This window comes from Pseudoliparis swirei, chromosome 21 (assembly GCF_029220125.1).
Source record: "Pseudoliparis swirei isolate HS2019 ecotype Mariana Trench chromosome 21, NWPU_hadal_v1, whole genome shotgun sequence".
NCBI classification, from domain to species: Eukaryota; Metazoa; Chordata; class Actinopteri; order Perciformes; family Liparidae; genus Pseudoliparis; species Pseudoliparis swirei.
In genome coordinates this window covers 1,995,524-2,020,416 of record NC_079408.1, presented here as the reverse complement: position 1 = coordinate 2,020,416, position 24,893 = coordinate 1,995,524, and the positions used below count along the sequence as shown (strand labels likewise).

Below are 24,893 nucleotides of genomic sequence, written 5' to 3'. Positions count from 1 at the left end.
GAAACAAACGGCACTCGGCGAACTGAAGCGCGCAGCAGTTCGCGTTTGGTGCCTGGGCGGCTTCCGTAGACCGGAAGTGAGACAACATGGGGCTGGAGAAGAAATCTTCCGGTGAGTTTTGGTTTCAGAAACTTTACCGTAAAACGAGGCCGCGCCGCGTGCACCGCGGAACCGTTGATCAATCAGGGGGGAACTGTGAATGCGCGTGCACGTGTTCTGTTCGCGCCAACTCCCGAGCCCTGAACCGGAGCCCTTAAACCGGAGCCCTTAAACCGGAACCCTGAACCGGAGCCTTAAACCGGAGCCCTTAAACCGGAACCCTGAACCGAAGCCCATTTTCACCTCTGATAGACACAAGGGTCCACAGAGACCCGGTATGCCGCACCGGGACCGGGTCTAGCTGCAGCCTGCGGACCCCCGGAGGAGTCCCGGTGTTCCGGTTCAACGGGCGGCCCTGTGACGCGTCTGTTGTCGTCGGTCCGGACCCGTAGCTGTCCTCGTGAATGCCGGATTGTTTAATTCATGTTAAACCTCCGAGGGACCAGCTGCTGAGTCTGCGTCCCTGGAGGGTTCTGAGTGGCTCTTTGTTTACGTCGTGTTTGTTTACCTCAGGACATCACACATTAATTACTAATGTGCAGCACTTTAAAGATGCTTTGAATTTAAATTGCTTTATTTAAGCAAACCCTCAAAACTCACCTCTTCCAAATTGCTTTCACCTGCTCATCCCTGACCCTGATACGACTCAGTTTGTTTTCCTTTCTTTACGTTACTGTTGCTGTTTGTTCGTCTTGTCTGCTATCCTTTTGTTTGTTCTGTCTGTCTCTTGTTCCCTGTAAAGCGTCTTTGGGTATTTAGAAAAGCGCTATAGAAGTCCGAATTATTATTATTATATTAAATTAAAACAGCATCCTGTCTCTCTCTCTTCTCTCTCTACCTCTGTCTCTCTCTCTCTCCTGTGTCTCTCTCTCCTGTCTCAATCTCTCTCTCTCTCCTGTCTCTCTCTTTCCTGTCTCTCTCTCTCCTGTCTCCCCTCTCTCTCTCTCTCTCTCTCTCTCTCTCCTGTCTCTTTCCTGTCTCTCTCTCTCCTGTCTCTCTCTCTCCTGTCTCCCCGCTCTCTCTCTCTCTCCTGTCTCTCTCTCTCCTGTCTGTCTCTCCTGTCTCTCTCTCCTCTCTCTTTCCTGTCTCTCTCTCCTCTCTCTCTCTCCTGTCTCTCTCTCTCCTGTCTCCTGTCTCCCCTCTCTCTCTCTCCTGTCTCTCTCTCTCTCTCCTGTCTCTCTCTCTGTCTCTCTCTCTCTCTCTCTCTCTCTCTCTCTCTCTCTCTCTCTCTCTCTCTCTCTGGAGGGAGCTGCTCACGATCGAGAGCGTGGTGAGGGCAAATGTTTGGTAATCTTTCTCAAGCTTTTCACATTTTGTTCTTCATATTTCACTGTGTGATTGAGTTGTTGTGTTTCTAGTGTCTGATTGTTGGTTTATTTTGGGGTTTATTGGTGTTTTGTGGAGATAACCGTGTTTCTGGTGTGAGATGGCGTCCTCTGAGACGCCGTCTCCGGGTCTTGGCGTCCGGATCGAGTCCGACGCAAGTACCCCGGTAGAGGAGGTTCTCCTGGCGGTGGGAGATGTTGTCGGACACGAGAACATCTCCGACGCCTCCAGGTTGAACCGAGGGCTGCTGGTGTTTTTTACGGAGGAGCGGTATGTGTCCGCGCTGATATGCAGCGGCGTCACGCTGAGCGGCGTGTACCTGCAGGTGTCCCCGCTGACGGTGCCCACCACCCGGGTCACCGTGTCCGGGGTCCCGCCGTTCATACTCGACTCCGTGTTGGAGCGCGAGCTGCAGAGCTTCGGGAAGCTCGCGAGCGGCTTCAGAACGATCGGTCTGGGGTGCAGACACCCTAAACTGAAACACGTAAAGTCCTTCCGGAGGCAGGTGTGAATGTTTCTGAACTGTCCGTCTCAGACGCTGGAGATCTCCTTCAGAGTGAAGCACAAGGCTCAGCACTACATGCTGTATGCTAGCACGGGTAGCATGAAGTGCTTTAGGTGTGGGGGACTGGGGCACAAGCGCGACAGCTGTCCTCGCGAGCCGCCGGAGGGAACCCCAAGCCGGGGGACGCACCGGCGGAGAAGCGGGCCGCCTGGGCTCCGCGGAGCGGCCCCCGGCTTGGGGTTCCCTCCGGCCGGCTCGCGAGGACAGCTGTCGCGCTTGTGCCCCAGAGGGGCGGAGGAGGGGCAGAGCGACAGTCACACCGGGGAGCAGAGTGCTGTTTCAGCCGAAGGAAATATTAACGAGGAGATTTCAGCTGTTCAGAACAGTGGCGGCTCCTGAAAAAATTCTCAGGGGGGGCAATTTTTTTGATAATGATTAACCCAAAACCACAGACCTTCAGACAGCTGTCTATGTGTAGCATCATCACAATGCCATCAAGTCATGTGACTCCAGTCAGTGTGACGGCTGTGACTGAACTCTGTCTGTGAGCTTGTAGTTAGTTCATAATCACAGACAGTCTGAGGCCGTCTGTCAGCTGCTGTCAGTCATCCAGCTCCTGGTCTTTGATTTGGTGATTTTTTTCAACAAGATTTAAATAATTATAATAATAATAAATATCAGATCCCCATTTGTGACTCCTGCATCTGAGCTTTTTCAAATAATAGAATAAATGCAATTGTAATTACTTTCAAGTAAACCAGATTGCTCCACCAGACAAGAAAAAAGCTCAATGTTGAGCTTTTGTTTTGAAGGGCAACACCAGAAAAGCCGAACTCACGGAGGTAAAACCTGGCAAGTCGCCAATAATCTCGGCTGTCGCGCATGCGCAGGCGCAACTTGTTAATGCCGTAACGTAAACATTTACACTAAGGTACATGCATCTCAACATTTATTTATTGATGACTTAGTTTTATGTCTTTGTACTTTGACCTTGTGTAACATGTGAAGTTATCAATAAAGGTCTTTCTGCATTTCCCCTGCGCCTCACCTGACGTCCTACGTTCCTCTTTCAGGAGCACAGCTGACAACACGGCTGTCAGAGAACCCGTTTACAGGCGTTCATTAACATCAGGCGGAGATCTTTTCTGACGTCGATCGTCAGGAAGAAAACGTTTCAGAAGAGACTTTAGAAAATGTTCGAGAATGAGGAACAATGTGTTTCTGATTTTATTTTCATTTTATTTTGGAGAGTGACAGCGAACGTCTCCGAGATCGACCGGTCGATCGAGATCGACGTGTTGGCGACCGCTGCTCTAGGCGGTCCTACTTCTGTTGTTGCCAATGTGTCTTCAATGTTACGCCGACCGAAAGGAGTCTCTTTCAAAGAAAGAATTGAATCGCTGCTGTTGCCCTGAGCACTGGCCGACTGAATACGCCTCTGTCGAAGCTGTATGACGTACTGAGACGCTTTTACGTCGATTACTGATGACAAGACCTGGAGGGGCGACTCCTCCCGGAAGCCATAGAGAATGCATTGAGACCTCTGTTTTGTGAAAAAAATGGGTTTAACATTGGAGTCAATGGGAGAGGTCTGGGGCGATTTTCATTTCGCCCAAAGTCGCCCCAGAAGGGGCGGGGCCATTTGAAGCACGACTTTAGGCTGACTAAATGACTGTTACCTGATTGGACAATGACATACAGAGGCAGAGCAGACGTCTAGTGGGAGAATGCGACTTTTTTCTTTTCTTTTTTCTTTTCCCCCGAGGCAGTGCGTCGCCCCAATCGCCCTTATGGACAAGCCGCCCCTGGTTCAGAATACAACAGGAGAGGGAAAACAGGTGGAGGATTTACTGACAGGAGCAGAGGAAGTGAGGAAGGAAAGTGGAGAAACGGAAGGAAAAAAGGTGGAGGAAGTACTGACAGGAGCAAAGGAAGGGAGGAAAGGAAGGGGACCAACAAAAGGAAAAAAGGTGAAGGTAGCACTGAGAGGAGAAGAGGAAGAGAGGAAGCAAAGTGTAGCAGGCAGCAGCAACGGGCCGACAGCTGAACCCCACCAGAGCCAGGCTGCTGGCCCGGAGGAGGGAGGAGAGGCCTGTGTGGTGGAGGAGGAGATGGAGGAGAGAGGGGAGGCCTGTGGTGGAGGAGGAGATGGAGGAGAGGAGAGGCCTGTGTGGTGGAGGAGGAGATGGAGGAGAGAGGGGAGGCCTGTGTGGTGGAGGAGGAGATGGAGGAGAGAGGAGAGGCCTGTGTGGTGGAGGAGGAGATGGAGGAGAGAGGGGAGGCCTGTGTGGTGGAGGAGGAGATGGAGGAGAGAGAGAGGCCTGTGTGGTGGAGGAGGAGATGGAGGAGAGAGAGAGGCCTGTGTGGTGGAGGAGGAGGTGGAGGAGAGAGAGGCCTGTGTGGTGGAGGAGGAGATGGAGGAGAGAGGAGAGGCCTGTGTGGTGGAGGAGGAGATGGAGGAGAGAGGAGAGGCCTGTGTGGTGGAGGAGGAGATGGAGGAGCGAGGAGAGGCCTGTGTGGTGGAGGAGGAGGTGGAGGAGAGAGAGGCCTGTGTGGTGGAGGAGGAGATGGAGGAGAGAGGAGAGGCCTGTGTGGTGGAGGAGGAGATGGAGGAGAGAGGAGAGGCCTGTGTGATGGAGGAGAGAGGAGAGGCCTGTGTGGTGGAGGAGGAGATGGAGGAGAGAGGAGAGGCCTGTGTGGTGGAGGAGGAGATGGAGGAGATGGAGGAGAGAGGAGAGGCCTGTGTGGTAGAGGAGGAGATGGAGGAGAGTGGAGAGGCCTGTGTGGTGGAGGAGGAGATGGAGGACGAGACAGACTCTGACTCTGACTCTGCCTCTGCCACCGGGTCCCAGGCTTACGATGGAGACCTCTACAAGCTGGAGGACATAAATAGCTTTCTGGATGAGAACTTTGGGCAATCTGTAGATGTTCTAGAGCATTTTCCAGATGCATACAAATTTATGAAAAGTGTCTTATCAATACAGAAGAAGGTTGGTGTGGAGACTTTAGATGAGAAGAAGCGCTACCGTCTTAAAAAATACATGACTGCTATCAGGAAGCAGTTGAAGCCGAAGAAAGGCTCCAAAAAGAGGAGAACTAAGTGAAGCGGTCATGAATGTGCTGCACTTGAGTTTTCTGTTATTGTTGACTGTCTACATCACGTTTCCTTTTCATTTTTCAATGCACAAGGTGAGGGTTGGTTCTTTTAACGGTTAACTTCCTCTTTGACAGAGCTTATAGTTAGGGCTGAATCAGGTTCACCTGGTCCAGCCCCTTGATATGCTGCTATAGGCTTATAGCTGCCGGGGCGTTTAGGATGCACTGAGTACCTCTCTCCTTTCTCTCCTTAAGGATGATTTTTTTCTCAATCACACTCTACTAACTAACTCTGCTTTCCCCGGAGTCCTTTTGACTTCACGTCTCATGGGGTCACCGGACCCTATGAGACGGCATAGATCCTATCTGCTGATGGATCATCGAGGTCTCGTGTGAATTCCTGCTCCTGACTACGCCCACTGTCCTGTTGAGACTCCGCCCACTGTTGAGACTCCGCCCACCTCCTCCGCACCGCCATCTGCCTGATGGATCGTGGAGGTCTCCATCGTGGAATATGCCTACTATGAACTATTCATACACTCTGTCATATTCATTGAATGTATTTTAACTCTAAATCTGTCCTTCTGTACACATTACATCTATTGCATCTGTCCATCCTAGGAGAGGGATCCTCCTCTGTTGCTCTCCTCCAGGTTTCTTCCCTTTTTTTCCCCCTGAAGGGTTATTTGGGAGTTTTTCCTGGTCCGATGTGAGGTTTTGGGGCAGGGATGTCTATGTGTACAGATTGTAAAGCACTCCGAGACAAATTTGTAATTTGTGAAATTGGGCTATACAAATAAACTGAATTGAATTGAATTAACATTTATGCTCCAAACCAGGGCTCGCACAGGACGGACGTTTTCCACCAGCTGAGAGATGTCCTGCAGCAGTGTGACCAAAACGAGTGTGTAGTGATGGGGGGGGGACTGGAACTGTACCATAGATCCTCTAGTGGACAGGAGAGGAACCTCACCTCCAGTCATCTGACACCTTGTCACAGGTGATTGCAGAGTCAGGTGTAGTGGACGTCTGGAGGGTCAAACACCCCAAGGCCAGGCAGTACACGTGGGTGAAGGTGTTGGATGGAACCATCAGGGCAGCCAGGCTAGACCGGGTTTACATCTCGACTAGTTTTAGCAACCGGTTACTGTCCAGTCACATTTACCCAGTAGGCTTCACCGACCATCACTTGGTCACTGTAGATGTGCACACCGCACCAACCACCAAGGGTAGCTCTTACTGGCATTTTAACATTCAGGTGCTTCAGGACAGCGTTTTCTGTCAAAAGTTTGAGGTTTTCTGGGAGATCTGGAGAGGAAGGAAGGGTGACTTTGAGTCCCTGAGTCAGTGGTGGGATGTAGGGAAGGCGCATATACGCGTCTTCGTTCAACAATACACTCGTCACTCTACAGGGAAAGTCAAAAGGCTCATTGAGGATCTAGGAAATGAGATCAGGGATTTGGAGCACAGTCTCCTCACTCACACCAGGACAGACACACACCGGCTTCAGCAGAAGAAAGAACAACTAGGTTCATTTTTACGTGAACGAGCTAAGGGAGCCTCGGTCAGGTCGAGGTTCACCAGTGTTAGGGACATGGCTGCTCCTACTTCCTACTTCTTCAATCTGGAGAAGTCCGTCTCTTGGACCAAACAAATGGTTTCTCTCCGCCTCCCTGATGGTGAGATGACGACTGACCCGGTTGAGATGAGACAGCAGGCTGTAAGTTTCTACAGCGCCCTCTTCAAGAAGGAGGACAACCACAAAGAGAGCGTTGACGAGCTGCTTCAGGACCTTCCTCAGCTGGGCCCCGAGGAGAGCTGCCTCGATGCCAGCATCTCCTGGAGGAGCTGACCGCTGCTGTGGGTCAGATGGCTGCTGGGAGAGCTCCTGCTGGACGGGCTGCCGGCAGACTTCTACAAGCACTTCTGGAAGTGTTTGGGAGCCGACCTGTGGGAGGTGCTGCAGGAGTGTTCACAGACAGGCCTGTTACCCACAACATGTCGACATGCAGTGCTGTCACTGCTACCAAAGAAAGGGGACTTGTCCCTGTTGAAGAACTGGAGACCGGTGGCGCTGTTATGCACAGACTATAAACTTCTTTCCAAGGTGCTCGCCAACCGTCTGAAAAACTCTACAGACTATAATCCAGAGGGACCAGTCTTACTGCATGCGGACAGATCCATCATGGACAATATTTTTCTCATGAGAGACTTATTAAGTGTTTGTAAACTGTATGATATTGATGTGGGTGTAATATCCTTAGATCAAGAAAAGGCCTTTGATCGTGTTGATCATAGTTTTCTTTTTTCCACTTTAAGGGCTTTTGGTTTTGGTGAAGGGTTTGTGTCACTTTTGGGTTTAATGTCCAGGGAGGCTTGGTGCCTGGTGAAGGTGGGGGGTGCGCTGAGCTGTCCAGTTCAGGTCCAGAGAGGTATTAGACAGGGATGTCCTATCTCTGGACAGCTCTATGCTATTGCCATTGAACCTCTTCTGAACAGACTGAGATCCCGTCTGTCAGGCCTCTTGTTACCGGGGCTACCTCATCGGCCCTCGCTCGTGGTGTCAGCGTATGCTGACGATGTTAATGTGCTCGTCAAAGACCAGAGGGATGTCGATGTTCTGGGGAGCAGTTTAGTTTTGTTTGAGAGGGCATCTTCAGCAAAGGTAAACTGGGGGAAGAGCGAAGCTTTGCAGGTTGGGCAGTGGGTAGGCAAGGAAACACCAAAGCTACCAGGCAACCTCAGATGGGGAAGGCAGGGCTTGAAGGTTTTAGGTGTTTTTTTGGGAACAGAGGAGTTTCAAACACAGAACTGGGAGGGTGCTATGGAGAGAGTCTGTACTAGACTGTCGAAATGGAAATGGCTGCTACCGCAGCTCTCTTACAGGGGGAGGGTCCTAATCATAAATAACTTGGTTGCCTCGACCCTTTGGCACCGATTTGTAGTTCTTCCTCCACCACAGGCCCTGATCCAAAGGATCCAAAAGGCAGTTGTGGATTTCTTCTGGTCCGGACTTCACTGGCTGAGAGCTGCGGTGCTGTACCTGCCGGTCCAGGAAGGAGGACAGGGCCTTGTGGACATTGCATCGCGCATCAGAGCTTTCAGATTGCAGACGGCTCAGAGGCTACTGTACAGCTCTGGCCTGCCATGGACCGATGCTGCCTGTGTGCTGCTGAGAAAGGCTGGACGTTTAGGGTATGATAAACACCTGTTCCTACTTCAGCCCCAGTCAGTGGATTTAACTGGCCTGATCCCGTTCTACAAGTCTGTCTTACAGGCATGGCAGGTTTTTACAGTCCACAGGAGAGCTGTGATGACACCAGGGATGTGGCTCTTTGAGGAGCCACTGTTTGGGAGCAGCTACATCTCATCCCAAGCCCTGACGTCGGTCAGCCTGAGATCTAGACTGAGAGAGGCCGGCTGTGTGAAGCTGGGTCATCTCATGAAGACCTCCATCCCTCAGCTTGCGGAGCTGAGCAGAATCCGGTCCAACAGGCTGCTGCTCAGGCTGGTGGAGGAGGTCTGTGCTTCTCTACCAGAAGCCCTTAGAGCATTTGTTGAGGACCCCACTATATTCAACCAATGGGATGATGAGTGTGAGTATGTCTTCCCACCTCTGGTGGTCTGTCCTCGTTGGACAGTGGAAGGAGGAGGAGGACATCTTGCTGTCCCTGAAGACACCTCAGTTGGGGGAGTTTGAGTCTCTAGGGAGGAAAGCAGTGTACCAGATCTCTGTGAAGGTTTCTAACCTGCGTTCTCTGGAGGGTGTCGAAGTGGACAGGTTTTTTTGGCAGGGGATCCTCCCCGGGGGGCAGTTGGCGGTCCCTGTACAAACCCCTGTAGATAAAAGGACAGGAGACCTCCAGTGGAGGATTGTACATGGGGCCATAGCTACGAACCGGTATCTGGTGCACCTGGATCCGGGCTCAGGAGACGGCTGTCCTTTCTGCTCTCAGACAGAAACGATCCACCACTTGTTTGTGGAGTGCTCCAGACTGGTCAGACTTTTCAGTCGCCTGCAGGCATGGTATCAGGGCTTAGGGGAACTTTTCTCTTTCGCCTTTTTATTTATGGTCCGAACTATTCCCAAAAAAACAAAAATGTGCACACACTAATCAATTTCCTCTCAGGACTGGCCAAACTGGCAATTTGGAAGTCCAGGAAAAACCGCGTCAGAGGTGCAGGGTCAGAAGACGCAAGTCTGATGCTGACGGGGCTCCTGACCGCTCGGCTCAGGGTGGAGTTTGGTTTTTACCAACTAACAAATAAAACAGAACTGTTTGTGACATTTTGGGCGCTAAAGGACGTCCTGTGTTCAGTTAGAGGAGACGCTCTGTTTTTGAACTTATGAGTTGTTGTTCCTTACTAACGTTTTCTTGTTGATGTTTGTTTATTTGTATTTGCATTATTTAGTTTTGTAATTTTTTGATGAACAGTATAACTGTAACCTGAAATGAATGGAAAATAAAGACACCTAGACAATCAATCTCTCTCTCCTGTCTCCTGTCTCTCTCTCTCTCTCCCCTGTCTCTCTTCCCTGTCTCTCTCTCTCTCTCTCTCTCTCCTGTCTCTCTTTCCTGTCTCTCTCTCCTGTCTCTCTCTCTCTCCTGTCTCCTGTCTCTCTCTCCTGTCTCTCTCTCTCTTTCCTGTCTCTCTCTCTCTCTCCTCTCTCCTGTCTCCCCTCTCTCTCTCTCCTGTCTCCTGTCTCTCTCCTGTCTCTTTCCTGTCTCTCTCTCTCCTGTCTCTTTCCTGTCTCTCTCTCTCCTGTCTCTCTCTCTTTCCTCTCTCTCTCTCTCTCCTGTCTCTCTCTCTCTCTCTCCTGTCTCTCTCTCTCGCCTGTCTCTCTCCTGTCTCTCTCTCTCTCCTGTCTCTCTCCTGTCTCTCAGCCCGGGTGGAGGCCGGTCAGCGTCGGGTCCTGGATGAAGCCACCAGACTGAGGAGACTGACCCGCCAGCTGGAAGCTCTGGAGAAGGACAACTTCCAGGTGAGGATGATGTCACTGCGATGATGTCGCCCTGATGATGTCTCCGCGATGATGTCGCCCTGATGATGTCATGATGTCACCCTGATGATGTCGCCCTGATGATGTCTCCGCGATGATGTCGCCCTGATGATGTCATGATGTCACCCTGATGATGTCTCCGCGATGATGTCGCCCTGATGATGTCATGATGTCACCCTGATGATGTCGCCCTGATGATGTCACCGCGGTGATGTAATCTAAAGGAAGTTTGTCACAGTTGTCTTGTTGTTTTGTGTCTCCAGGACGACCCTCTGTCCTCCCTCCCTCCCCCAGGTCCTACTGCCCGCCTTCCCACCTTCAGTGAGACAGAAGAACCAGGTGAGACACGAGACGCGTCCAGGTGCCACGCTTCAGAGACAGGTGTCCTCATTGTTAAGCTCCTCCTCCTTTGTGCGTCCAGAGAAGAAGAGGAGGAAGACGAGGGGCGACCACTTCAAACAGCGCTTCAGGAAGAACTTCACCACGCTGCTGGAGGAGGAGGTGGGTCACCGCTCAATCACCGGCTCACACCTGTGTGGGGCGTGTCGGCTGACTCCTGCTCTCTGATTGGTAGAACCTGTCGGAGAGGGCGGAGCCTAACTACCTGTCTGCTGCGGCCCCGCCCTCCTCTCTGCCCCCCCGGCACTTCTGCTGCGTCTGTGGGTTCCCCTCTCACTACACCTGCACCACCTGCGGGGGGCGCTACTGCAGCAGCAAGTGTCTGTGTACACACAGGGAGACCAGGTACACACACACACGCCTGTCCTTCTGCTACCGTGAGGACCACCAGATACATCATGCACTAGCAGGCCCGTTAATACACGTAGCCCGAAATATGAAGCCAGACTATTTATATAAATATAAGCTATTTATTTATACATAGCATATATATATATTCTATTTATATATATACTATATATATATAGCATATATATATATATATGCTATATATATGTGGATCTGGTCTGGTGGATCTGGTCTGAGTGGATCTGGTCTTTGTGTCTGCAGGTGTTTGAAGTGGACGCTCTAACTCGAGGACACCTGGTCAAGCTCCAGCTGTTAGCATAGCTTAGCATAGACTGGAAATGGAGGGAAACTGCTAGCGCTGTGTTCTGTTCATTCTTTTCCTGTTCAGCAGCCAATTAGAGGAGCCACAATATTGTTCTGTAAATATCAACAAGCGTTTAGTTCAATGTTTTATTAAAGAAAAAGAAACGTGAAACGTGTGTTTTATTTCAACAAACTTGGGAAATTGACATTTAAATCTGGATTTTATGATGTAATAAATATTAATGTAATATAATAAACATGTAGTTATAGTCTGTCTCCGTGAAGCAGTGATAATATTAATGTAATGTAATAGAGGGGTGGAGGAGGCGAAAGTCCATCTCTCTTTCCTTCCTGGTAACCATGACAACAGTGTCAATAAAACACATCAATAATTAATGTGGACTTTTGAGTTGTATTGCATCAAGTTTTACTTTCAGATTCTCACAGACACACACAGATACACACACACACAAACACACACATACACATATACACACACATACATACACAGATACACACACATACATACACACACAGATACACACACACATATACACACACAGGAAGTGTCCGGTCCATCACGAGGAGCTGCAGCTTCAGACCTGTGAGTAGAACTGTTCTCCACCTGTTCAGGTTCTCTGTTCTCCACCTGTTCAGGTTCTCTGTTCTCTACATGTTCAGGTTCTCTGTTCTCCACCTGTTCAGGTTCTCTGTTCTCTACCTGTTCAGGTTCTCTGTTCTCTACATGTTCAGGTTCTCTGTTCTCTACCTGTTCAGGTTCTCTACATGTTCAGGTTCTCTGTTCTCTACCTGTTCAGGTTCTCTGTTCTCTACATGTTTAGGTTCTCTGTTCTCCACCTGTTCAGGTTCTCTGTTCTCCACCTGTTCAGGTTCTCTGTTCTCTACCTGTTCAGGTTCTCTACCTGTTCTCTGTTCTCCACCTGTTCAGGTTCTCTGTTCTCTACCTGTTCAGGTTCTATGTTCTCCACCTGTTCAGGTTCTCTGTTCTCTACCTGTTCAGGTTCTATGTTCTCCACCTGTTCAGGTTCTCTGTTCTCCACCTGTTCAGGTTCTCTGTTCTCTACCTGTTCAGGTTCTCTGTTCTCCACCTGTTCAGGTTCTCTGTTCTCCACCTGTTCAGGTTCTCTGTTCTCCACCTGTTCAGGTTCTCTGTTCTCCACCTGTTCAGGTGCTCTGTTCTCTACCTGTTCAGGTTCTCTGTTCTCTACCTGTTCAGGTTCTCTGTTCTCCACCTGTTCAGGTTCTCTGTTCTCCACCTGTTCAGGTTCTCTACATGTTCAGGTTCTCTGTTCTCTACCTGTTCTCTGTTCTCTACCTGTTCAGGTTCTCTGTTCTCTACCTGTTCAGGTTCTCTACATGTTCAGGTTCTCTACCGGTTCTCTGTTCTCTACCTGTTCTCTGTTCTCTACCTGGTCAGGTTCTCTGTTCTCTACCTGTTCAGGTTCTCTACCTGTTCAGGGTCTCTACCTGTTCAGGGTCTCTACCTGTTCAGGTTCTCTACCTGTTCAGGTTCTCTGTTCTCTACATGTTCAGGTTCTCTACCTGTTCTCTGTTCTCTACCTGGTCAGGTTCTCTGTTCTCTACCTGTTCAGGTTCTCTACATGTTCAGGTTCTCTGTTCTCTACCTGTTCAGGTGGCATCTCTCTATAGTTCCTCCCATTGCAGACATTCATCATGAAGTCTTCATCATCATCATCATCCAGGTCTCCTGTAGTGACTCAGCTCCTGCCCTCTTCATCGTCTCCTCCTCTTCCTCATCTGTCTCTCAGAAGTCCAGAGCTTCAAGTAGAGTTTCTAAAAGGTGAAACATCTGAGACTAGAGACCTCAAAGAGGCTAGAGACGACCTCAAAGAGACTAGAGACGACCCCAAAGAGACTCGAGACGACCCCAAAGAGACTCGAGACGACCCCAAAGAGACTCGAGACGACCCCAAAGAGACTAGAGACGACCCCAAAGAGACTAGAGACGACCTCAAAGAGACTCGAGACGACCTCAAAGAGACTCGAGACGACCTCAAAGAGACTCGAGACGACCCCAAAGAGACTAGAGACGACCTCAAAGAGACTCGAGACGACCCCAAAGAGACTAGAGACTACCTCAAAGAGACTAGAGACGACCTCAAAGAGACTCGAGACGACCCCAAAGAGACTCGAGACGACCCCAAAGAGACTAGAGACGACCTCAAAGAGACTCGAGACGACCCCAAAGAGACTCGAGACGACCCCAAAGAGACTAGAGACGACCCCAGAGACGAGACGACCTCAGAGACTCAAGACGACCCCAGAGACTCAAGACGACCCCAAAGAGACTCAAGACGACCCCAAAGAGGCTAGAGACGACTTCAGAGGCTTGAGACAACCTCAAAGAGGCTCAAGATGACCCCAAAGAGGCTAGAGACTACCTTAAAGAGGCTAGAGACAACCTCAAAGAGGCTCGAGACGGCCTCAAAGAGACTCTAGATGACCTCAGAGTCTCCAAACAACCTCAGAGACTTTTTCTTGTCTTCATGTTTGTCTTTTTGTTTTTAGAGTGTCAGAACAGAGACGTGTCTCACAGAGATGACGGTGAATCCAGTGGCACCTCCCCCTCTTCTCTCCACTCCTCCTCCCCCTCTTTTCTCCACTCATCCGCCCCCTCTTCTCTCCACTCCTCCTCCTCCTCTTCTGGTATCAGGCAAGGTGAGCTGTGGACAATGAGACGTTAGAATAGGCTGAAGTTGGCGTCGCCCTCTGGTGGAGAGGATGTGAACAGCCTGTTGACTGACATGTGACCTGTCTGTCTGCAGCCCGTCTGTCTCTGTCCAGCCCGGAGCTGCTGTCCCAGCTGAAGACGTCGAGGCCGAGCAGCCTGAGGCATGTCCCCGCCCCCAAGGGGCTGACCACCATCTTCTGTGGACGAGGACAGGTGAGGACGCCGTGTCCCCGTCCCGGCTGATCACAGATCAGCTCATGATGTTAAATCCTGATTCTAATCTTTAATGTTTGCTCCACCCCTCCAGGTCTCTGGCCCCGCCCCCTCCACACCACCAGCCAATCAGAAAACTCAGCCCTGAGTAACAGGATGGTGTCTTCAGTCAAACTGTTGTGAAAATTGTAATGACAAACTGTCATCAAATCATTTGAATAATGTTTTACAAATAAAAGCCTTTCAGCTCAGTAGGTTAAGAATGAATAATATTAATAAAATGATTAATGACAAACTTTAAGGCATTATTTTATTAATCCAACGTCTCTGTCATGAAAGAATCGGCTTGTCTGAACAACATGATTCAAATCACAAAAATAAAATATATAAATGTAAAATAAAGAGTATAAAATAAAAGACTCAAATACCAGAATAAGAACACATCTAAAGGCTCACTTCCTGTCACATGGTCACTTCCTCAGGACGCCAACCCAGAGGTCACATGACCACAGCTGGACACGCAGCCCCGCTACGGGGCCGTGGGGGGCGGGGCGCTCGCTCGGGGGGGAGCGTGGCTGCGTTGGTGCTGTTTAAAGTTGCTACTTCGAGAAAAGGTTTTCCCGCAGCGCTCGCACCAGTACGGCTTCTCCCCCGTGTGGACGCGCAGGTGGACCCTGAAGTTACTCTGAGAGGCGAAGCTCCGCCCACACTGCCCACACTGGTACGGCTTCAGCCCGCTGTGGACGCGCCGGTGCTTGACCAGGTTGGGCACGTATGCAAAGGCCTGATCGCACTGGTCACAGCCGTGGGGTTTCTCCCCGCTGTGCATGCGCTGGTGGCTCTTCAGCTGCCCCAAAGTGCTGAAGGCTTTCTCGCACTGGTCACAGCCGTGGGGTTTCTCCCCGGTGTGGACGCGCTGGTGGTGCTTCAGGCCCATTGCGGTCGTGAAGGCGGTCCCACACTGCTCACATCCGTAGGGTTTCTCCCCGCTGTGGATTCGCTGGTGGACTTGCAGCGACCGCTTATTGGCGTAGGCGTTCCCGCACTGCTCACAGCCGAAGGGTTTCTCCCCGGTGTGGCTGCGCTGGTGCTGCAGCAGAAGGCACTTGATCTTGAAGGACCGCCCACACTCGGCACAGTCGTGGGTCTTCCTCTCCATGTGAACGCGCTGATGGACCTCCAGCTGGGTCATCCACAGGAAGGCCAGGCCACACTGATCACAGGTGTGAGTTTTACAGAGGACTTCAATAGGTCCAGGAGGGGCGAAGGATCCTCCCCGTTTCTATAGCAACAGAACAACAGATCAGCTCCTCCACTGACACGAAAGAAGACGAGGGGACCTGGAAACCATCGAACTCAGGAGGAGTCCTGACGGAAGGAGTCACGCCTACAGGATTCATGACCAGTGGCGGTTCGTCCATAGAGGGCGCTGGGGCGCCGCCGCTCTTAAAATTTTGAGATTAAAAAAAAAAAAAATCCTGTCAAAAAACATTATATGCCAAATCATTTAAATAGTAAATATACCGTGTTGACGCGCTAAATGTGTGTGGGAGACCGTCAGCCTGTCAACAACCACTTAAGTTAATGTGAAAAAATATAATATATCGCCACTCATCCTCACGGAGAGAAGCCCCTCCCCTTTTTCGGGTCGCTGGTCTAACGTGTGTGTACGGCAGCGAGCAAACATTTCACAGTCGTTTCGGCAAGGACGGCTTCTCATTGGCGGATGAAACGTGAATCTTGGGGCGCAAAAATGTGCGCTCATTGGCCAATGACATCGTTTTATTATTTCACGTGATTGGACTATTCGGCCAATCAGAGACCGGTATCGTTGCCTCAGCCAGAGAGCTCCACGGAGCTACGGGAGCAGGTAGCTAACGGAGCTGTTAGCTGGAGCTCAGTGAGTAATGCTGTTTAGTTTCCCCTGTCTGTTGTTCCAAAGGGACTGAAACTCTCTGGACTACAACGGGGGGAGGGATCTAAAGAGCTGCAGACAAGTGGAAAGCACGAATGTTAACGCAGTTATCGAGCTAAGAGCATGAAGCTAACTCGCTAACAGCCTGAAGCTAACGAGCTAACAGCATGAAGCTAACCCTGTCTGCAGACCGAACTGGCATCGAAACACAAGGAAGAAGTTCTGATAAACAGACACATTCCCTCCAGAATGATGGAGGCTGGTTACAGACATGATGACTTTAACCAGAGAGTTATGGAGACGTTTGCCCACTTTAAAGAGAGGAGGGCTACTTGTCTTTACAGTAGTGGGTCTGCTCTGTCACCCAATGTAACATGTGATCTCTTTCTGACTCTATTCTGCTCTGAACCTCTTTCATGTGAGGGTGAAACTCTTCTATTTTGCAAACCTCTGATACCCAACCCCATGTTCCTTAAAGCTGCTCTGAACCTCTAAAGTTACAGTGTGTTGATAGTTGTTATTGGACCGTGTTGAGCACGCTGTGTTCTTTAAATAAAGCTTTGTTTTTTACAATATTCTACTCAAAACCTCTTTTCTTCTCATTGTTGAGTGATATTTAAACTGCGCCCCCCCCCCCAAAAAAATTCACCAGCCGCCACTGGTCATGTCTGAAGGAGTCATGACTAGAGGAGTCATGACTCCTCTGAAGGAGTCATGACTCTACTGCCACACGTCTTCTCCTCCTTCTTGTATCACTCCTCCTCTCCAGACGTCCAGCAGGCTGAACACTGACCTGCACGGCGCCGCCACCAGGGGGCGCTGCTGCTGCTCTGCTGCTGCTCCTCTGCTCCTCCTGCAGGCTGCTCTGGTTCAGAAGTCTACACAGATTATGATTCATTAATAATAGATCATATAATGACGACAGTTTGAATCACTTGAGTTGTTACTTTACTGTCAATTAAAACTATTTCAGCTGCGCCGTGTTCGTTCTCTACAAGACTGATCGATGTAAGACTGGACAGACAAAGATAACACAAAACAACGAGGATAGCATGACACCCAGAGCTAGCAGAGCTAGCATAGTTAGCATAGCCTAGCTGTGAATTCTCGTGACATTTATAAACATACTTTCAAAATATTCTCTCTCTCTCTCTCTCTCTGCAAGTCTTTGAAATCACGGATTTATCACAAAACAAGTCATGACCTGTTTGATGCTGCGGGTCAGCGGAGAAGGAGGTGCGCCCGCCTGCGCGAGCACTAAGTGGAGGACGGGGAGGAGGAGGAGGAGGAGGAGGAGGCTCGTGAGCCGCGGAGCATGTCGGGGCGAAATTCTCACAAGAACTCAACTAAAAGCCCCGCGGATATAAAACACGTCTGTGGGGAGTTGACGACGGAGAGAAACTTGTCTTCTTAAATCCTGAAGACTGAACAAAGTGTGTCCAGCAGAAAGAGCGCCTCATGCAGGGCAAAGGGGAGGAGCTTGAGCACCAGCAGGGCTCTATCGGTGCGCGTGCCTGGTTCGATCCTACAATGTAAACTCTGATTGTTCTGATCATAACAGTCACGTACCTGGGGTCACGGTGAGCCACTGCGCAGCTTACTGCGCAGCTCACCTCTTCAGCGGTCCGCGCCTCCGGGTCCATGGTGGTTCAGACCGGCTCCTTGAAACGGGGTTTCTGGTCCTGGTCCTGGTCTCTAGCGCGTGGTCTAGATTCCGGGTCCTGGTCTCTAGCTCGTGGTCTAGGTTCCGGGTCCTGGTCTCTAGCGCGTGGTCTAGGTTCCGGGTTCTGGTCTCTTGAACAAAGCTGGTCTTTAACTTTCGGGTCCTGGATCACGCTGGAATGTATCTATTCAAATCTCGCGTGTTCTCGCGGTTCCCTCCGATAAGCCCCGCCCCCTCTAGCTCATTTTCCGCGCCTAAACAAACAACATCCTCTCTGTCTGTCTGTCTCTCTCTATACAGGACTGTCTCAGAAAATTAGAATATTGTGATAAAGTTCTTTATTTTCTGTAATGCAATTAAAAAAACAAAAATGTCATGCATTCTGGATTCATTACAAATCAACTGAAATATTGCAAGCCTTTTATTCTTTTAATATTGCTGATTATGGCTTACAGCTTAAGAAAACTCTAAAATCCTATCTCATAAAATTTTAATATTTCCTCAGACCAAGTAAAAAAAAAAGATTTATAACAGCTGAGTGTTTGTCAAGGCTCAGGAAACCCTTGCAGGTGTTTAGAGTTAATTAGACAATTCAAGTGATTTGTTTAATACCCTACTAGTATACTTTTTCATGATATTCTAATATTTAGAGATAGGATATTTGAGTTTTCTTAAGCTGTAAGCCATAATCAGCAATAAATCAGAATAAAAGGCTTGCAATATTTCAGTTGATTTGTAATGAATCCAGAATGCATGACATTTTTGTTTTTTTAATTGCATTACAGAAAATAAAGAACTTCATCACAATATTCTAATTTTCTGAGACAGTCCTGTATATATATATTTATATATATGTGTTATATGTGTACACATATATATATATATATATATATATATGTATATATATGTGTGTATATATATATGTGAACACATATATATATGTGTGTATATATATATATGTATATATATAAAAAGTCATGTCATTTTTTATAATATAACATTATTTCTTCCTAATTTTAATTTTAGTAATTTATTTTTTTACATTTAATTTGCTACATTTAGTGGTCCATGTTCTTGTGTTCACGTCTCACACATAAAGAGTAACCGAGAGGTAAACCGCGGAATTAAAGCAGAACACGTACTGGGATGTCCACAACAAGTATACAGCAGAACGAGTGGTTCGTTATTCCGTGGTGGATGAAGGAGATGATAACTATGGAGGACTCAAAATGACTTATGTATAAATAAATAAATAAATAAATGCATGAATAAATATAGGAATAAATAAATAAATGCTTAAATAAATGTATAAATAAATAAATAAATACAGGAATGAATAAATATAAGTTATAAATCAACAGGACATCATTAAATAAATATATTTCTACATTTCTGTTTTTCTTCATTTATTTATATCTCTATTTATGTGTCCACACGTATTTCTTCATTTATTTATGTGTGACATTTACGTGTCCGTATATTTAAATGAGCTGGGCGGTCCGAACCTCAGTGTTAAACAAGATTGGTCAAATCAGGGAGCAAGACAGAAGTAATCGATCCCTAGCACTTGGATCTGTAGACGAACAGCGTGTATTATGCATTCTTGTCTGTACATTCTAAATACTACTGTTGTTGAGTCACGGAATGTAATTTAAGGATGTTTTCAGTCGAGAAGTTAGTAGTTTAAGCATCAAATCTGTGGTCGGTTTATCGAGATTCAGCCTAATAAGGATATGCGACGGAGATTTGAGGTCCTGCTCGCGGGACCTCTGAGCTCCGGGCGCTCAGCGCGCTGTGTGGCCGCCGAGAGAAGCCTGATCTATATTATATATATGTATATATGTATATATATATATATATATATATATATATATATGTATATATAGAGCAGCCTGATCTCAGCAGGACTTTTTGAAATGCTCCGCTGGCTCTGATGTCTCCGTAGCGGCTCAACATGAGATATAATTAGGTTTTGGAGGATCTAAAGAGCACAAAGAGTTTATTATTTATTAAAAGATAACGTTACGTCAATTTGACTGAGATTCATAACTTCATATTGTAGCGACCCTGGGTCAGGATGGAAAGCTACGAGACGTTTTATAGTTATTACCGTTTATTCGGGAACAAGTACCAGGCTACTGTGGGCGGAGTATACGCCAAACGACAGTGAACACCGCAACACATTCTACTCCACTGTAAAGTATTTTACAGTGAATAATTGGAGTAAATTCATGAACAAGAACAGTTGATGTGGTGACGTCACAAGACCAGAAAGACCGTCCTGCGTCCTCGAGAGTCTGGACTCCAAAGACCAGACTCCCAAGACCAGACTCCAAAAGAACACGAGTCTGTACTCAGTGTTCTTGGAATTGATAAACGGCTGAAGTCAAAAAGCTGTCTAGGCTAAGTTCTGTTAACGGTGAGCTGAGCGAGTCAACTTCAGCTTCATGTGCCAGGCAGAAGTAGTAGAGCACAACACATCAGGTGCATCACACTCCTGTGACCAATCATGCTTTAGACAGAGGTTCGGACCGCCCAGCTCATTTGAATATACGGACACGTAAATGTCACACATAAATAAATGAAGAAATACGTATGGACACATAAATAGATAAATAAATAAATGTAGAAATACAGAAATGTAGAAATATATTTATTTAATGATGTCCTGTTGATTTATAACTTATATTTATTCATTCCTGTATTTATTTATACATTTATTTAAGCATTTATTTATTTATACATTTATTTAAGCATTTATGTATTTATTTATACATTTATTTAAGCATTTATTTATTTATTCCCATATTTATTCATGCATTTATTTATCGCTTTTGTTGTGAACGCAGCTTCAGTTGAGGAGCAGTTGTCCTTCAACCCGTGAGGACGAGTATCGTACATGTTGTTCCCCTCCTGGCCTCCAGGGGGCGACCGTCTCTCTGAAACACGTGACCAGCCGTAACGTGACCCGGAAGTGAAGTGGTTTCATTGTGATCTCGGGCTGCCGGCGGGAAGCATCTCCGTGAGCTCACGAGCTGCGTTCTGTTGGTGGTCGGAAAGAGCAGAAAACACGCAGGTGACGTTTCTAAAGTACTTTCATGATAACATAACACACGAACTCTTCATGACGTTTCTAAAGTACGATCTCAACACACGAACTCTTCATGACGTTTCTTCTTCGCGGACTCGAGCTGAAGCGAGTTTGAGCTCGTTAGCCAACCAGCTAGTTAGCCTCTGGTAGCTAACAGTTAGCTTTGAATCAGATCACTATAGTGTTTGTTTCTGTTCTGACGAAGTTGTTTCTGTCTAATCGTTCGCAGCGTGTATCAATAAAACGTTTATTTAACTCCTGAACTGACGGCCGATTATGTGTTTATGAATATTACTGGTGGTTTCAGGGTCTTTAAAACGAGTCAACGCTGATGGAGAACAAGCTAATATGCTAATTACAGCTGTGTTCTTCTGTGTCGCTACGTCACAGAATACTACGTCACAGAATACTACATAGTAGTACGTCACAACACATCTTGGAGGTACTCGTACCTGTCGGTGACTTTGACGCCTCCCGTCTCGACCAATGGGAGACAGCGATGACGAGTTCGACCGGAGGAGGCGGGACAAGTTCAGGAGAGAGAGGAGCGACATGGAGCGGTCGAGAGAGAGGGAGGAGAGGAGGAGGGACGACTGGCCCGACAGGTACACACACACCTCATCCACACACACACACACACACACCTCATCCACACACACACACCTCATCCACACACACACACACACACACACACACACCTCATCCACACACACACACACACACACCTCATCCACACACACACACACACCTCATCCACACACACACACTCATCCACACACACACACCTCATCCACACACACACCTCATCCACACACACACACACACACACACACCTCATCCACACACACACACACACCTCATCCACACACACACACCTCATCCACACACACACCTCATCCACACACACACACACACACACACCTCATCCACACACACACACCTCATCCACACACACACACCTCATCCACACACACACACACACACCTCATCCACACACACACACCTCATCCACACACACACACACACCTCATCCACACACACACACCTCATCCACACACACACACACACACACACCTCATCCACACACACACACCTCATACACACACACACACACACACCTCATCCACACACACACACACACCTCATCCACACACACACACACCTCATCCACACACACACACACACACACCTCATCCACACACACACACACCTCATCCACACACACACACACACACACCTCATCCACACACACACACACCTCATCCACACACACCTCATCCACACACACACCTCATCCACACACACACACCTCCTCACACACACACACCTCATCCACACACACACATCCATCCACACACACACCTCATCCACACACACACCTCATCCACACACACACCTCATCCTCACACACACACACACACCTCATCCACACACCTCATCCTCACACACCTCATCCACACACACACACACCTCATCCACACACACACCTCATCCACACACACACACACACACCTCATCCACACACACACACCTCATCCACACACACACACCTCACACACACACACACCTCATCCACACACACACACACCTCATCCACACACACACACCTCATCCACACACACACACACACCTCATCCACACACACACCTCATCCACACACACCTCATCCACACACACACACACACACACACCTCATCCACACACACACACCTCATCCACACACACACACACACCTCATCCACACACACACACCTCATCCACACACACACACCTCATCCACACACACACACACACCTCATCCTCACACACACACACCTCATCCACACACACACACACACACACACCTCATCCACACACACACCTCACACACCTCATCCACACACACACACCTCATCCACACACACACACCTCATCCACACACACACACACCTCATCCACACACACACACACCTCATCCACACACACCTCATCCACACACACACACCTCATCCACACACACACACCTCATCCACACACACACACACACCTCATCCACACACACACACCTCATCCACACACACACACACCTCATCCACACACACACACCTCATCCACACACACCTCATCCACACACACACACCTCATCCACACACACACCTCATCCACACACACCTCATCCACACACTCACACACACACCTCATCCTCACACACACACCTCATCCACACACACACACCTCATCCACACACACACACCTCATCCACACACACACCTCATCCACACACACCTCATCCACACACACACACACACACACCTCATCCACACACACACCTCATCCACACACACCTCATCCACACACACACACACCTCATCCACACACACACCTCATCCACACACACACACACACACCTCATCCACACACACACCTCATCCACACACACCTCATCCACACACACACCTCATCCACACACACCTCATCCACACACACCTCATCCACACACACCTCATCCACACACACACACACCTCATCCACACACACCTCATCCACACACACACACACCTCATCCACACACACACACACACCTCATCCACACACACCTCATCCTCACACACACACACCTCATCCACACACACACACCTCATCCACACACACACACCTCATCCACACACACACACACCTCATCCACACACACACCTCATCCACACACACACCTCATCCACACACACCTCATCCTCACACACACACACCTCATCCACACACACCTCATCCTCACACACACACACACCTCATCCACACACACACCTCATCCACACACACCTCACACACACCTCATCCACACACCTCATCCACACACACACACCTCATCCACACACACACACCTCACACACACCTCATCCACACACACACACCTCACACACACCTCATCCACACACACACCTCATCCGCACACACACACCTCATCCTCACACACCTCATCCGCACACACACACCTCACACACACCTCATCCTCACACACCTCATCCGCACACACACACCTCACACACACCTCATCCACACACACCTCATCCTCACACACCTCATCCGCACACACACACCTCATCCACACACACACACCTCATCCACACACACACCTCATCCACACACACACACACCTCATCCACACACACACACCTCATCCTCACACACACACACCTAATCCACACACACACCTCATCCACACACACACACACACACCTCATCCACACACACACACACCTCATGCTGACACACCTGTGTGTGTGTGTTCAGGGACTGGGACCGAGGCAGAGACAGGAGGCGGGACTACGACCGCGGGCGCAGAGAGAGGTTTTCTCCCCCCCGACACATCAGCCCTCAGCACAAACGCATGAGGAGAGACTGGTGAGTGTGTGAACTGTGTGTAAAATGTGTGTGTGTGTGTGAACTGTGTGTGTGTGTCTAACCTGTGTGTGTTTGACCTGTGTGTGTGTGTTTAACCTGTGTGTGTGTGTGTGTGTGTGTGTGTGTCACGTGATGGTTCCCACTCTGACCCGTGTCATGTCCAGGGATGACCACCGGGGGGAGCCGTACCGCTACGACATGCCCTACGGAGGGGGCGGGCCTCCGTTTCCAGGGGCGGGGCCTCAGGGCTGGCACCCCGACATCCCCCACCTGCACCCGCACCACGGGGGGCACCCGCTGCAGGGCAGGTGAGCCGGCCCACAATGCACCCTGTCACCGTCGGCCTCCTCTTCATGGAGACATGGAACTATTGATTATTGATCACATGATTCTCAGGTTGGGGATGGTGGACCCAGACCTCCCTCCACCTGGACCCCCCACCATGAGGAGTTTCAAGGTGAGTGGAGGACTCATGGTTCTGGTCTGGTTGGTTCTGGTCTGGTCTGCTCCGGTTGGTTCTGTTCCGGTCCTGCTCTGGCTGGTTCTGACCCGTGCTCTGCGTCTGCAGGACTTCCTGTTGAACATGGAGGACAGCGTGGACGAGACGGAGTCGGTGAAGCGCTTCAACCAGTATAAGCTGGACTTCCGGCGGCAGCAGCTGCAAGACTTCTTCCTCCAGCACAAGGACCAGGAGTGGTTCCGGTCCCGGTACCACCCCGATGACATCACGGCCCGGGGGGCGGAGTCTCTGGCCGCCCTCAAGACCCGGCTGGGCGTCTTCCTCTTCCTGCTGGACAACAACTGGCTGGACAACATGGCGCTGGACATGGAGCACGCCCCCC

General features: G+C 49.2%; 3 protein-coding genes across 3 annotated transcripts in view; 2 read left to right on the top strand and 1 right to left on the bottom strand.

Moving 5' to 3' along the window:
• The first annotated feature begins 70 nt into the window (after nucleotides 1–70).
• Nucleotides 71–11,250, top strand: znhit1 (zinc finger, HIT-type containing 1). The gene is made up of 6 exons (XM_056443451.1): nucleotides 71–111; nucleotides 9,913–10,010; nucleotides 10,292–10,367; nucleotides 10,450–10,529; nucleotides 10,603–10,772; nucleotides 11,037–11,250. Exons 1-6 carry the CDS (start codon nucleotides 87–89, stop codon nucleotides 11,056–11,058), a joined length of 471 nt encoding a protein of 156 aa, XP_056299426.1. The 5' UTR covers nucleotides 71–86; the 3' UTR covers nucleotides 11,059–11,250.
• Nucleotides 11,251–14,300: 3,050 nt separating this feature from the next.
• On the bottom strand, nucleotides 14,301–17,706 carry LOC130212236 (zinc finger protein 239-like). The gene is made up of 3 exons (XM_056443430.1): nucleotides 17,489–17,706; nucleotides 16,713–16,797; nucleotides 14,301–15,286 (listed from the first exon to the last, which is right to left on the bottom strand). The coding sequence occupies exons 1-3, from the start codon at nucleotides 17,560–17,562 to the stop codon at nucleotides 14,534–14,536; spliced, it is 912 nt and encodes a 303-aa protein (XP_056299405.1). The 5' UTR covers nucleotides 17,563–17,706; the 3' UTR covers nucleotides 14,301–14,533.
• Nucleotides 17,707–20,558: 2,852 nt separating this feature from the next.
• LOC130212198 (serrate RNA effector molecule homolog) overlaps nucleotides 20,559–24,893 on the top strand; it is a 19,115-nt gene continuing 14,780 nt past the window's right edge. Inside the window, exons 1-6 of the mRNA XM_056443351.1 lie at nucleotides 20,559–20,658; nucleotides 21,064–21,278; nucleotides 23,941–24,051; nucleotides 24,216–24,359; nucleotides 24,448–24,508; nucleotides 24,620–24,893. The exon at nucleotides 24,620–24,893 is cut by the window's right edge and continues 24 nt beyond it. Coding sequence (XP_056299326.1) covers nucleotides 21,160–21,278; nucleotides 23,941–24,051; nucleotides 24,216–24,359; nucleotides 24,448–24,508; nucleotides 24,620–24,893 — 709 coding nt within the window. The 5' untranslated portion in view covers nucleotides 20,559–20,658; nucleotides 21,064–21,159. The remainder of the gene's footprint in view (nucleotides 20,659–21,063; nucleotides 21,279–23,940; nucleotides 24,052–24,215; nucleotides 24,360–24,447; nucleotides 24,509–24,619) is intronic.

What these genes read in the sequence shown, in the direction of transcription:
- znhit1 (XM_056443451.1), top strand. Translation starts at nt 87, where the DNA reads ATGGGGCTGGAGAAGAAATCTTCCG. An exon ending in GCTGGAGAAGAAATCTTCCG is followed by an intron (nt 112 to 9,912) that starts GTGAGTTTTGGT and finishes CCTGTCTCTCAG; the next exon opens with CCCGGGTGGAGGCCGGTCAG. An exon ending in CCACGCTGCTGGAGGAGGAG is followed by an intron (nt 10,530 to 10,602) that starts GTGGGTCACCGC and finishes TCTGATTGGTAG; the next exon opens with AACCTGTCGGAGAGGGCGGA.
- LOC130212236 (XM_056443430.1), bottom strand. Translation starts at nt 17,562, where the DNA reads ATGGACCCGGAGGCGCGGACCGCTGAAGAGGTGAGCTGCGCAGTAAGC. An exon ending in GTGGCTCACCGTGACCCCAG is followed by an intron (nt 16,798 to 17,488) that starts GTACGTGACTGT and finishes TAATCTGTGTAG; the next exon opens with ACTTCTGAACCAGAGCAGCC. An exon ending in CTGGTGGCGGCGCCGTGCAG is followed by an intron (nt 15,287 to 16,712) that starts GTCAGTGTTCAG and finishes CTGTTGCTATAG; the next exon opens with AAACGGGGAGGATCCTTCGC.